Raw genomic sequence first — 14573 nt, forward strand, 5'->3', positions numbered from 1 at the left:
AGGGTGCCTCCGCCAGGGCCCCTTGGCATGCTGGGGGCAGCCTCGGGCACCGCCGTGGCGCACAGCCCGGTGCTCCCGCGCCTGCAGGGAATGGCCAAGCGCAGCTTGTGTCCAACAGCCCAGGCCCAACGCAGCCATGGGCCTCTCCCCTCCCGGGCGAAAGCTGCTCCCCTGGGGCTGCCCCATGCAGAGTCCTCCAGTGCCGAGACTGGAAGAAACTCGTCACCCCAACTTTAGCCAGCTGTGCTGCATGTTCCTGCTAGCTCAGCCCTGGGCTCCCCGCCAGTGCCCCTCCATCCCACCCCCAGCCCCAGGCTCCCCCCCAGCCCCGCCAGTGCCCCTCCATCCTGCCCCCCAGCCCCGGGCTCCCCCCCAGCCCCGCCAGTGCCCCTCCATCCTGCCCCATAGCCCCGGGCTCCCCCCCAGCCCCGCCAGTGCCCCTCCATCCCGCCCCCAGCCCCGCCAGTGCCCCTCCATCCTGCCCCCCAGCCCTGGGCTCCCCCCCAGCCCCGCCAGTGCCCCTCCATCCTGCCCCATAGCCCCGGGCTCCCCCCCAGCCCCGCCAGTGCCCCTCCATCCCGCCCCCAGCCCCGCCAGTGCCCCTCCATCCTGCCCCACAGCCCCGGGCTCCCCCCCAGCCCCGCCAGTGCCCCTCCATCCTGCCCCATAGCCCCGGGCTCCCCCCCAGCCCCGCCAGTGCCCCTCCATCCTGCCCCACAGCCCTGGGCTCCTGAGTGGTGACTGCTAGAATATTGGGGTCTTTCTGGGAGGTGGAGAAATGTCCAGCAAGGACTGAGCTGAGACGTCAATAAAACATACCCTGAGCCCACATACTGAGTGACCCCCCCTCCCCCCCGCACCATTCACTGCGCTACCCAGGTAGGGTCCCTCACCTCCACACGAGCCGAGCCCTCCCCACACCAGGCTGCTTGAGCCAGGGCTTTGCTGTGCAGCTGTCCCCCAGCAGCTCACGCAGGCGCAGAGTGGAGCCGGGGGCACGAGGCAGGAACAGAGGCAGAACGTGGCAGGCCTGCAGCAGGGCTGGCGAAGGGTGGGAGCAGCAATGGGACTGGCAGAGGAGGGCGGGGAGGGGGCTGGAAGGGGACGGGGGAGCTGGCAGAGCTGTGCGGGGAGGGGGCTGGCAGAGGAGGGCGGGGGGGAGCTGGCAGAGGAGGGCAGTGAGGGGGCTGGCAGGGGACGGGGGAGCCGGCAGAGCTGCGTGGCGGGGGAGCCAGTGGATGACTGGGATGGAGGGGCGTGAGCAGGTTTTAGTAGGGAGGGTGGCGGCGTAGCAGGGTATTAGTGAAGGGGTGGGGGTCCTAGGCTGTGCGGTGGGAGGAGGTGTGTGACGGGTGGCAGTGGCTGTTGGCAGAGGAGTGCTGGCAGCGCAGAGCGACGCTCAGACTTGGGCCATAGCACACACGTTATTTGGCTGAAATACACAGACATGAACAACAGGGGAGGGGAAATATCAAAAATAGAAAAGAGGGCTGCATGTCAGCCCACGGGACGTGCCCTGCGGCCCAGGCTGCTGGTTTGGTGGCATGGCACAGATGGTCTCTCTTGGGAAGGCAGCGGGCAGGGGCCTGGCTGGTGGGAGCAGCGGCACACGCTGAGATTCTAACTGGCTTTTTTACTTCATATCAAGAACACCTGGTTTAAAATCTTTACAAAGGACAAAACGCAGCGACTCCGTTAGTGTGTAAAGAACTAAAGATCTGCTTAAAAAACATCTCTGCAAAGAGACACGACCGACACAAAGAGATTCTCTGCAGCAAGAGGAGCAGAGGTGCTGGGCCCACGCATAGGGTTGGCCTGCCAGACCGGGCACCGAGCCCCCCCTGCCCAGCGCCAGACCGGGCACCGAGCCCTCGCCTCCCCCAGTGCCAGACCGGGCACCGAGCCCTCACCCCCCCAGTGCCAGACCGGGCACCGAGCCCTCGCCCCCCCAGTGCCAGACTGGGCACCGAGCCCCCCCTGCCCAGCACCAGACCGGGCACCAAGCCCTTGCCCCCCCCCAGCGCCAGACTGGGCACCGAACCCTCCCACCCAGCGACAACCTGTGCACCGAGCCCCCCCTGCCCAGCGCCAGACCGTGCACCGAGCCCTCGCCTCCCCCAGTGCCAGACCGGGCACTGAGCCCTCACCCCCCCAGTGCCAGACCGGGCACCGAGCCCCGCCTGCCCAGCGACAACCCAAGCACCAAGCCCCCGCTGCCCAGCGCCAGACCGGGCACCGAGCCCCTCCTGCCCAGCGCCAGACCGGGCACCGAGCCCCTCCTGCCCAGCGCCAGACCTGGCACCGAGCCCTTAGCCCCCCAGGTCCAGACCGGGCACCGAGCCCCCCCTGCCCAGCGACAACCCGGGCACTGCGCCTTCCCACCCAGCGCCAGACTGGGCACTGAGCCCCCCCTGCCCAGCGACAACCCGGGCACTGCGCCTTCCCACCCAGCGCCAGACTGGGCACCGAGCCCTTAGCCCCCCAGGTCCAGACCGGGCACCGAGCCCCCCCTGCCCAGCGCCAGACCGGGCACTGAGCCCTTAGCCCCCCAGGTCCAGACCGGGCACCGAGCCCCCCCTGCCCAGCGACAACCCGGGCACTGCGCCTTCCCACCCAGCGCCAGACTGGGCACTGAGCCCCCCCTGCCCAGCGCCAGACTGGGCACCGAGCCCTTAGGCCCCCAGGTCCAGACCGGGCACCGAGCCCCCCCTGCCCAGCGCCAGACCGGGCACCGAGCCCCCCCTGCCCAGCGACAACCCGGGCACTGCGCCTTCCCACCCAGCGCCAGACTGGGCACTGAGCCCCCCCTGCCCAGCGACAACCCGGGCACTGCGCCTTCCCACCCAGCGCCAGACCGGGCACCGAGCCCTTAGCCCCCCAGGTCCAGACCGGGCACCGAGCCCCCCCTGCCCAGCGCCAGACCGGGCACCGAGCCCTTAGGCCCCCAGGTCCAGACCGGGCACTGAGCCCCCCCTGCCCAGCACCAGTGGCCCAAGGCAGCTGCTTCACACCACAATTTGACATACTGCTGGAGCCTTTTCCATGGCACTTTGAATGGCAAATTTCAATCAACCCAAGAGGTCCAATGGCAAGAGAATGCCGCGGACTGCTCCTAGCCAGCCCCCGATGTACTTGGGGGTAGGAAAGAGGGCTCCAGGAGGCACCAACTCCGCAGTGGCGCAGAGTCCTCTAGTGCCATGTCCAGGCCAGGGGGCAGGCACGCCATCACCTCCTCCCCAGGCAGGTCCTTCTCATTGTCCTGCACGGGGGTTTCCAGCGGGATGCAGCGTGCAGGGCTGGGTGACGCTCTCTGCCCCTGCTCTGCTGTCCATTCTCCTGCACTGCTCTGGCTGGGCCCTGCTGCCCCGGCGTCAGCCCTCTCAGCACATGGAGAGTCAAAGCACTTTACAAAATAAAAGCAGAAGAGCGAGCCAGAGGGGCGAGCAGCCCACCTGTCCCGCACCAGGGGTCCTTCCGGCCCTGGGGCTCTGCTCCACCCTGCCAGGTGGGTCTGTCTGTGTGTGCTGCCCAATCTGCATCCGTCAGCTCCCGCAGCCCCAGCCAGTGTCCCCCGTGTGCGGGCATGGGTGGGCACAGCCCCTGGAGCTATACCCTGGTGGTGGAGTGTGAGTGCGGGAGCCCCGTACTGTTGAACCCTGCTGCAAAGGTGTTGTAGGGGTGCAGGGTCTGTAGGCCCACCAGGGAGTTGGGGATCATGGTGATGGTGTTGGGGGTCATCAGAGGGATGTCGTCTGGGGAGCGGCGCAGGGTCAGCGTGTAGTCGGGCAGGGAGGTGAGCCGCAGGGCATCGTGTGCCTGCCCTGACTCGCATTCGTGGTGGGCCTGGTTCATCTGCAGGGAGGGGATCTCCTCCTCAGGCGTGTGGCCAATGTCGTTGGGGGCGCTGCGCTGGGGGCTGGGCTGGTGGTGTGTGTCCTGCCGGCGCTTGTCCTTGCGGTAGTAGAGCGCAGCGAAGGCCAGCACGTTGAGGAAGAGCAGGGAGGCCCCCACAGCGATGGTGACGCTCAGCTCGGTGGAGTAGTCCCGGGGGTTCTCGATCAGCAGCGTGCCGGCCTCCTGCTCCGGGCTCCACTTCTCCCTGGGGTTCTCGCTGTTGTAAGCCGGGGAGATGGCCGGGCGCTTGGTAGTCCAGATTTTGCCGTTGGGCCGGCGGGTGATGTGCGAGTTCTGGGTGGCGTCTGGCGGCGGCACTTTGGTGGTGGTCGAGGTATAGTGGAACATGTCGTGCAGGTTGTACAGGTGGGGCACCAGGTGCTTCCAGAAGGCCACCTTGGTGGCTCGGTAGTGGTCTCGTACCCTTGGCTTCAGGCCGATGTGCAGGTACAGCTGGTCGCGAGGGTTGTACTTGGACCACGCCACTTCCTCAAAGCGGTTGGCCTTGGTGTGAATGAACTTGGTGTCCTGGGGGACAGGCTTGTTGGGGTCCCTGGGAAACACAACGGAAACCGTCCATGTGGCACTGGAGAAATATGCAGAGACAGGGTGCTGCACAGAGCTCTGCGGGAGCCACATGCAGACAGGGCCCAGCCCATCGGGAGAGGCTCTACCAGCACCTTAGAGCCCCGCAGAGTGCAGAATGGCCCCTCTGGGGCTCATCAACCCCGACCCACAGCCCCCGGCTGGCCCAGCTCTGCCAATGCTCCTTGATTCTCACCTCGGGTCTCATGCTTCCCCCATTGTCAGAGCCGGGCACCTGGCTGCAGTGAGGGGCTCCTGCACAGAGACTGTAACGCAGGCTTAAGCTAAACTCACCCCCACCCCCACCCCCTCTTGTGAAATCTCCATTGGACTCGGCCCTCCAGAATGGCAAGGTAGGTGCCTGACCCAGCTGCGCACCAGGCTGCTCCAGCCAGCGCTGAGCCGGCCAACGGAACCAAGCAGGGAAGCAGCTACGCTAACCCAACGCAGTGTAGCAACCCCCTCCGAATGGCATCCGCGTCTCTGCTTGTGGGATTTCCCAGCATCCTCCCAGTGCCTCAAGAAATTCCGCCCCTCCACGGCCCTGCCTGTGTAGGTGGCTCCGCAGTGATGCCCTGACCCCTGGAGGAGTCACAGTCAGGGCAGGATCCTCCCCTGATTGCCAGACTCCCGACCCCAGAGTGTGCCCCAGAGAGAGGGTGCGCACATGTAGGGAGGGCGCGCGCGCACACACACACAAGTGCAGGGAGGGAGGGCACGCGCACACACACACACACAAGTGCGGGGAGGGAGGGCGCGCGCACACATACACACATACACACACACACGTGCGGGGAGGGAGGGCGCGTGCGCATGCACACACACACGTGTGGGGAGGGAGGGCGCATGCACACACACACACACGTGCGGGGAGGGAGGGCGCGTGCACACACACACGTGTTAGGAGGGAGGGCACACACACGTGCGGGGAGGGGGGCACACACACACACACACACACACACACACACACAAAGGGAGTGCACACATGCACACAGGGAGGGAGCACATACCCCCTTCCTCTGGAAAGGTGTGCACACACACACAGGGAGGTGCGAGACCGGACACACCCCTGCAGTCACACCCTACACCACTGTAATAATCTTCATACAAAATATGCCTTACGAGGTATCATTTGAGAACTAGTAACTCACTGGTGAGTAATACCATGGTGACGTGTGTGCAGCAACTTTCTATGTACAGTTAGGAACATAAGATGAAATTACGACTGAAATGTGTTTACCAGACAAGTCTGGGGAGGGGGTAAGCCTGTTTCTCAAAGACAAAGGACAAGCTGACACCTCTTGCCAGGTGTCAAAGTTGATTGGCCATTACCAGTCACGTGACCATTCTTTGGCAACAAGGGGGAACAGGAACAGATGGATCTGTGATTTAGCAAACAGCACGGAACCTCTTTCACCACCAGACTCCAGGTCTCCATCCTCACGGTGGGAAGGAACTTTCCCAGGGGAACCCCTCAGGAAAACACATTTTAAGGGGAACTGGACGATAAAAGTGAGGGGCTAAAACACCCCAGGGAGTTGCTCTCTCACCTAAGACAGTGGTTTTCAACCTGTGGGCTGCAGATCTTTGGGGGTCCCCACACTATGGCTAAGTTTCCAGAGGGGCCCGCACCTCCATTTGAAAACGGGCCTGCCCTAGGAGGGCACAGGAACCAGGCTTTGGACTCTGGCAGGGACTGAGACGAACATTTAGTCAGCCCTGTTGCTGGGAGCATGTGGTAGGGATTTGACCTTGAACCATGTCTAGCTCATTAAGTCTTAGTTACTGGGAAGTGTTTTAGCTTTATTTCTCTCGTAACCATTTCTCATGGTACTGCCTTACACCTGTCTTCTTTCTTCAAATCTAGCTCTCGGTAGTTAAACAAACAGGTTTGTGTTTTTAAGCAGACCTAATCCAGTGCTGTGTTGACACTGAACGCCAATTAAAGTAGCAAACCGTTGTGCACGGACCTCTTACAGGGGCAATGGATCTCTAATATCTAAGCTGCCTGGGAAAGAACTGGACGGCGCAGAAGACACGTTTTGGGGGAAAATTCAGGACTGGCCATGTGTCAGGGTCACCCCGCAGGTAGCAGCCAAGGCTGTGACAGGCAGAGTGTGGCTGGTGGGATGAGTGCTCCAGCTACACACAACCACTCAGGGTGTGCCCTGCATGCTGGTGACTGGTCGTGAGAGGGAGTTGTAACAGCAAAGCATAGTGAGATCCCCAGGTTATGGGGCAGATGGTGACACAACCCTTATTAGTCTGGATTGCACCCCAGAGTGTGACTGTGCAAACACACACACACACAGAGGGAAGGTGTGCAGACACACTCTCCCGCCACACTAATACAAACTCCAGTAAGGCACATGCACACACACACGGGAGGTGCACGTGGACACACACACAGGGAGGCGCATGCACACAAACACACACAGAGGGAGGCATTCACACACACGTGTGCAGACACACACAGCGAGGCGCATGCACACACACACAGGGAGGCGGGTGCACACATACACACACACAGGGAGGTGTGCACACACAGAGGGAGGAGCATGCACACACACATGCGTGCAGACAAACACAGGGAGGTGTATGTGCACACACACAGGGAGGCTGGCGCACACACACACACACACACACACACAGAGGGAGGTGTGCACCCACAGAGGGAGGAGCATGCACACACACATGCATGCAGACACACACAGCGAGGCGCATGCACACACACACAGGGAAGCGTGTGCACACGCACAGGGAGGCTGGCACACACACACACACAGACACACACACAGGGAGGTGTGCACCCACAGAGGGAGGAGCATGCACACACACATGCATGCAAACACACACAGCGAGGCACATGCACACACACACACAGGGAGGTGTGCACACACAGACAGAGGGAAGCGTGCACACACACGTGTGCAGACACACACAGCAAGGCGCATGCACACACACAGGGAGGCGGGTGCACGCACACACAGGGAGGCTGGCACACACACACACACAGGGAGGTGTGCACACAGAGGGAGGAGCATGCACACACACATGCATGCAGACACACACAGGGAGGTGGACAGACACACACACACCACACACAGGGAGGTGTGCACACACACAGCGAGGCACATGCACACACACACAGGGAGGCTGGCACACACACACACACACACAGCGAGGTGTGCACACAGCGGGAGGAGCATGCACACGCACATGCGTGCACACACACACAGGGAGGCGGGTGAACACACACACACAGGGAAGCGTGCACACACGTATTCAGACACACACAGTGAGGCGCATGCACACACACACAGGGAGGCGGGTGCGCACACACAGGGAGGCTGGCACACACACACACACACACACACGGAGGTGTGCACACAGAGGGAAGAGCATGCACACACACATGCGTGCAGACACACAGTGAGGTGCATGCACACACACACAGGGGGGCTGGCACATACACACACACACACACACACACACACACAGGGAGGAGTGCACACAGAGGGAGGAGCATGCACACACACACAGGGAGGCGGGTGCACACACACAGGGAGGTGGACAGACACACACACACCACGCACAGGGAGGTGTGCACACAGAGGGAGGAGCATGCACACACACATGCGTGCAGACACACACAGGGAGGTGGACAGACCCACACACACAGGCCCAGGGAGGGCAGAGCATCCCTCACCCAGTCTTGGCGAAGTTGGTCCAGTAGGTCATCACCACGGCGCTGAGCATGACGTCGTTCTTGGAGAAATTGCAAGGGAAGAGGTCAGTGGGGCCAATCATGGGGATCCCGAAGACGTAAGGCACCTCGTCTCCATGGGCCGCGTCAGACCATGCGGGTTTCATGAGGCTCTGGCAGTGGTGGTAGAAGGCGTAGAAGTAGGTTGGGGAGCCGTAGCGGGCATGCAGGTCAGCCGTCACCACTGACGGCTCCACCCACTGGTGGTCAGTGAACAGGGCCACCAGGGTTTTGCGACGTGTCTCGGGGTTGTCCCTGTCCGCCCAGTCTGTGTACATGAACTTGATGGTCTCCCGCAAGGTGTCCTTCCCCTCTGGGTAGCCATATAGGTTATCCACAAAGTTGGAGACGGAGTAGTCAAAGTCACTGCCCGAGACACCATCCTCGGGATCCACCACGCCCTCCACGAACTTCAGCCCCTCACCCTGGTTCACCCCCAGCATGATGTCGTAGTTCAGGAACTCGCCCTGCTCCATCAGGATCTCAGGGTCGTCCGGGATGACATCTCCATCGATGACGGGCCCAAAGGCCACGTGGTAGCGGGCTGGCTGGATATCTTGCTCTACCAGCTCCTTGGCACTCTTCTGTCGCAGACAATCCACCATGTCCACAGTGTCCAGCACGTTGCAGCCTACCTTGTCGGCCAGCAGGCTGGTATACTTCACAGGCTGGTAGTTGACTGCCCAGCTGGAGAGAGCAGAGCCACTCTGGATGATGGCTCTTTGGAAGAGACCTGCAGGCAAAGAGGAGCATGAATGGCAGGTCTTGGCAGGAGCACTCTAGGCACAGCACAGAAGGGGCTAACCAGCTCCTCTGTCTAGGAGCCCCCAAACACACACTCATCCCACATGGGGGGATAGAAGCAGGGGCTCTGGCTTCAGGAGAGGCCCTTGATGATGCAGAACTGGACCCTGGGGGGCATGGGACATTGCCTGCAGGCCTCTTCCTGCTGTCCTCCTCTTAAGGCAGGCAAGAGTGAGATGCGAGTCTAACTTAGGGGCACCTAAAGCCCCATGGGCAGCTTGCCTAAGGGCTGCATCTAATGCAGTGTCCCCCAGGTCCCAACAATCACAGGAACTTCTCAAAAGTCTAAATCATGGGATTGGTCTGTGCCTGAGATAATTACAGCGCTGCCAGTGATTCTGGTCCAGGCCCACTGCGCTAGGTGCAGCATCTCCTCTGCAACACAGGCAGCATCTCCTCTGCAACAGGCTGAGTTTGTACAAGCAGCTAAGAGAGTAACTCACTGCAGAGGGGAAACGTGCACCTAGATTCATAGGTTTCATAGATTCATAGATTCTAGGACTGGAAGGGACCTCGAGAGGTCATCGAGTCCAGTCCCCTGCCCGCATGGCAGGACCAAATACTGTCTAGACCATCCCTGATAGACATTTATCTAACCTACTCTTAAATATCTCCAGAGATGGAGATTCCACAACCTCCCTAGGCAATTTATTGCAGTGTTTAACTACCCTGACAGTTAGTAACTTTTTCCTAATGTCCAACCTAGACCTCCCTTGCTGCAGTTTAAGCCCATTGCTTCTTGTTCTATCCTTAGAGGCTAAGGTGAACAAGTTTTCTCCCTCCTCCTTATGACACCCTTTTAGATACCTGAAAACTGCTATCATGTCCCCTCTGCCTTCTCTTTTCCAAACTAAACAAACCCAATTCTTTCAGCCTTCCTTCATAGGTCATGTTCTCAAGACCTTTAATCATTCTTGTTGCTCTTCTCTGGACCCTCTCCAATTTCTCCACATCTTTCTTGAAATGCGGTGCCCAGAACTGGACACAATACTCCAGTTGAGGCCTAACCAGCACAGAGTAGAGCGGAAGAATGACTTCTCGTGTCTTGCTCACAACACACCTGTTAATACATCCCAGAATCATGTTTGCTTTTTTTGCAACAGCATCACACTGTTGACTCATATTTAGCTTGTGGTACACTATAACCCCTAGATCCCTTTCTGCCGTACTCCTTCCTAGACAGTCTCTTCCCATTCTGTATGTGTGAAACTGATTTTTCCTTCCTAAGTGGAGCACTTTGCATTTGTCTTTGTTAAACTTCATCCTGTTTACCTCAGACCATTTCTCCAATTTGTCCAGACCACCTGACCAATTCCCCTGTAGCACAACCAAACAAGCCGCAGCAGGGGACAGCTCCCTAGGGGGCTGGGCACAGACACACGTCTACACTGTCTCAGCCTGCGTTCGTTAGCATTTCCTTCAAAGCAGCCGGAGTACGGAGTTGCAGGTACGCAAGGTAGAGTGGGACCATGCCTGCGACCTGCAGCAGCAGCATACTCAGTGCTACACAACTGGGGCCTGGCCCCATGGAGCCTACAGGCAAAGCAGAAAACAGAGCAGCTATGCCCCGGAAGTGGGTGATGCTCCTGCCCTGCTGAAGTCCAGCAGCCTTGAAGAGAGCTGGTGATGGCACCACAGAATCCCTCCAGCTGCAGCTGTCCCAGCTCTTCTGCCCTGGCACCACCCTTCCGAGTGCTGGTAGCTGGCAGAGCTAAGCCTGTGCGAGGGCAGCTTAACCCTGCGTGTCCCATTCAGCTGCTCCCTCTGGGTACCACCACTCTCCCCCGCCCCCCAAGCCATACTTCCTGCCCAGCTGGGCCCAGCTCTCTGCCAACGCAGGCCTCGCAGGGCACAAAGGAGGCCTTTCTGCTGGAGGGAACACAGGAGGGAGTGGACTCTTGCCCTGGAAAGCAGGGCCACAAAGGCCCTGGCCCAGGCAGAGGAATGCATGGCCAGACTCCAGCTCCGCATCAATGGAACTTGTGCTCAGAATACAAAGGGCTCCCAGGAAATGGAGCCTGCGGGGGCTGAGATGGGGCGAGACAGGGCTTGGCGTGCACACCCTGGGGCTCTCTGCTCCCCAGCCTGCTCAGGCCACAAGAGCCCTGGGGGAGCGGAGAGCTCAGCCCCTGGGGGGCCTGGCTCAAAGGAGATCTAGCTGGTCCCGAGTGCAGAGGCCTGTACAAGTGCAGCCAGCACTGCCAACCCAGCTTTGTCCTGGCACCTGCCAGCAGCACAAGGGCTACAGGATTAAGGTAACATGGCAGCTTCCTGACACCCATCCTGCCAAATACCATTCATTTCCCTGGGCCAGCATACCTTCTGTGTGGCACCAGGGAACCATCCCAGCCCAGCTTCTCTGCCGGGGGTTCCTACTGGGAGCAGCGCTGGTTGGACTACGGGGGTGCTTTGGACACCGGGATTCCCACATGGGATTTGCCCAGGGGCCCCGCTTGCCCAGGCTCCCAACTCTGACACTACCAGCAGCTGCTGGTCTTGATCTTTTCCATAGCAGGCCTGCCCCTGCCTAGCTAGGACCTAGCCAGCATGCCCTCCATTGGGCACAAAGGGAAGGGGGCAAGGGGTTGTGATCCCCGGACACTTGTTCCCTAGCTGCAGTGCAGAAGCCCTTCTGTAGCCAGTTCTGGAGGAAGCTGCTTCCCAGCCCCAGCCAGGCTGAGCTCTGGCTGAGGCTGGACGCTGGAGGGTACCAGGTCCATGACACCCATTCAGAAGCAAGGGTATGTGTAAAGTGACTGTGACCGTCCTCACCCACGCAACCCCCAATCTCCATCTTGTTCTCTGCTGCTCCAGCAGCCCCACTGAGTCTCTTGCAGGCTCCTGATTGTGATGAGCTCAGAGAATAGATTTGTTTTTCTCTTTGTGCTTCACAACCCCCTACCGCCTACACACAGATTTTTGTGCTAATATAACGGTGATGGGGAGTGACTTTTTAACAACATACTTCTACCAGCACGCTCTCAGGGTGGATCAGTTAGCCAGATAGCGAACGTGCCATAGGCAGCTCATCCCCTGCCCACCCAGGAACAGTGACCCCAGGATACGGCGAGTGGCTGTACTGCTTACACTGGACAGAGGCCGCGTAGGCATTTTTGTGTGCAGACAAGCCCTTAGCCTCCTAATTTCCACCATTCCTCTGCCATCGTTTATGTTCCTTCCTCTTGGCCCCGTCGGGGCTGGATTTCCTGGTTTGCCTTTTAGCCAAACCAGGTTCTCTCTTGCCTTCCTGCGTTCTTGCCGGGGCAGAGATTCACCTGTTGCTGCAACTCCCTCCTGGCTGTGGAAACACTTTCCTTGCTAACGCTGAGGATTTTAATGTGTTTTCTGACGTGCTCCCTCCTGGTTTGAAATGCCCCACTATTCGGCCAGTGCACAGGGCAACCCCGCCCCAAGGATACTGAGCTGCCTTATATGGAAAGTGACCAATGTTTCCGTTCCTGCTATGCCCCCCCCGCACTGAGCGGGGTGCAGTCTCCAACCCCGGGGGGTGGCTACACTGCAATCCCAGCTGCCATTGCAGCAGAGGTAACAAGAACTGTGACGAGGCAATCCCAGGTCTGTAGCACCTGCGCCCTCGCTGCTCTGTTTAGCCGTGTTAGCACGCTGCCCGGGCTGCAGTCACACTTGGGCTGCTGCCCCCCACACAAGGAGACCAAATTTACAAGAAAAATAGTCTAAATGTCCCTTGGGCGAACAGAGGTGGGTCTGAGACCAGAGATGGCTCCCCTCCCCTATGCACCAAGCCCCTCCCCACCCTCAGCCACATTAATGAACCATAATCGCTGTGGCCTACCATTAGCTGAATGGGAACTCAGACAGTGCGCAGCCCAGCGTATTTTGCCGTCCTCCCCAAGGCTCACAAGCACACACAGCGTTCTGGCACAGCAATTTACATTGTGGGAGCAGATCTCAACAGGTCCCAAGAGCCTGGGCGGTGAGAACTCACTCAGCAGGGCAGGCTGGGCTAGTGCCCAGCTCAGCAGACACTGCCGATGGCGGGAGCTTCCCGGTGGCAAACAGGAATAGGTTTTGTTGGAATTATTTTGGGTATTTTAAATTACAGAAAGAAAAGTCTGAATAAATGGAGATGAGGGTGTCCAGAGCCTCAGAGCAAGGGACTGTTTCCCAGGACTCCTAACCACATCCCAATGGAATAGGGCTGGGCTTTCCCCCACTCGTGCTATGTGGCCAGGGCACAAGAACCAGGGAAAGTGAGCAGCTGGCTTTCAGGGTCCACGCGCAGAGTTAGGAGGGGCCTAGGTGCGCAATTGCTCTGGGCAGGGGGCCGGAACCATCACTTCTGGGATTCGCTTTGCGTGACAAACACATGTACTGGCAAGTGGGGAGCAATGACACGTGGGCACGGGGATTGATCTGGTTGAGCTTCTGACCCTCTAGTGCTTTGCAGGGTAGGGACTGTTTACTGCTTCAGATGAATTGGCATCAAAAGTTGAATCCTGTTTTCTGTTCATCAATGGGCAGGGAAACCACCCTGGTGCTCAGTGGCTGTTGGTGCTGGAGCCCCATGGCACACAGAGGGTTTCTTTGCAGGGGAACTACCCCGGTGCTCAGTGGCTGTCGGTGCTGGAGCCCCTGGGCACACAGGAGGTTGGTTCGTGGGTTGCCAGGGGACTGTACCAGTCAGCATTACTGGCTGTTCACTCCCATAAAGCTGAAGCAGTGGGCTTGTGCTGTTGAATGTTTTCAGCCATACTTCTCTGGAGGGCTGGCTCAAACTCATGGTTTCTTTATAGCTTAGAGGTCCACGGAGCTTCCCCTTGTAAAGCCAGCTTGAGGCCCCCAGGAGATTGTATTTGGAGGACCAGGGATGTCTGATTTAGAATATGTTAAATTACTGCCTTGCTAAGAACAAGGGGGTTGGGGTTTCTCGAGACGTGCGGACGGTCACTGTCACTACATCTCAGCAGTAACTGTGCCTTTCCTTGGCAGGAGGGCATCAGGGGCTGGGGCTGGAGAGGGGGTGGAGCCCAGGGAGCAGTAGGAGAGGAGAATTTACATTGTTGAAGACAAAATGAAACCATCCCAACAGCGTGTGGGCAGTGCCCGCTAGCCCCTTCCCATGCCCATCCATCTTGGGAGCCATAGTGCATTGGCCAGGCCCTGGCGAGCTGCTGCACTCTAAACACTAAGGCTTGGGCTGTACTTTGAAAACGATACCAACCTAGCTCTGGTGCTGAGCGCCGTGGTTAGGGCGACCTAGCCCCCCTGTGGAGACGCGGCTAGGTTGACGGAAGGGGTTTTCCATCACCTGGAGGTGGGTTACCTACACTGACAGACACACACCCCTCCCCCCCGGCGCTGTAGGAAGCATCTACACTTCAGTGGCACGCTTGCAGTACGGTGGTTGTGCCCCTGTAGTATGGGCAGACCCTACTTCTGAACTCTCAGGCTGTGTCCAGGGGCCGTGCTGAGCCCATGTGTCACAGGGAGTTTCCAGGAGGTGTAACCCTCGGGTGGGTGATGGCATCACCACATCAGCAGA

General features: G+C 59.4%; 1 protein-coding gene across 6 annotated transcripts in view; it reads right to left on the minus strand.

Moving 5' to 3' along the window:
- Positions 1 to 3606: 3606 nt before the first annotated feature.
- NLGN3 (neuroligin 3) overlaps positions 3607 to 14573 on the minus strand; it is a 49039-nt gene continuing 38072 nt past the window's right edge. For 3 of the 6 annotated variants that reach the window (XM_065410484.1, XM_065410483.1, XM_065410485.1), the window contains 3 exons: positions 10734 to 10751; positions 8189 to 8978; positions 3607 to 4447 (listed from right to left, as the gene is read on the minus strand). In XM_065410484.1, coding sequence (XP_065266556.1) covers positions 3607 to 4447; positions 8189 to 8978; positions 10734 to 10751 — 1649 coding nt within the window. The remainder of the gene's footprint in view (positions 4448 to 8188; positions 8979 to 10733; positions 10752 to 14573) is intronic. The other 3 variants (XM_065410482.1, XM_065410481.1, XM_065410480.1) reach the window with 1 other exon arrangement.

Source organism: Emys orbicularis, chromosome 9 (genome assembly GCF_028017835.1).
Source record: "Emys orbicularis isolate rEmyOrb1 chromosome 9, rEmyOrb1.hap1, whole genome shotgun sequence".
In the NCBI taxonomy this organism is placed as follows: domain Eukaryota; kingdom Metazoa; phylum Chordata; order Testudines; family Emydidae; genus Emys; species Emys orbicularis.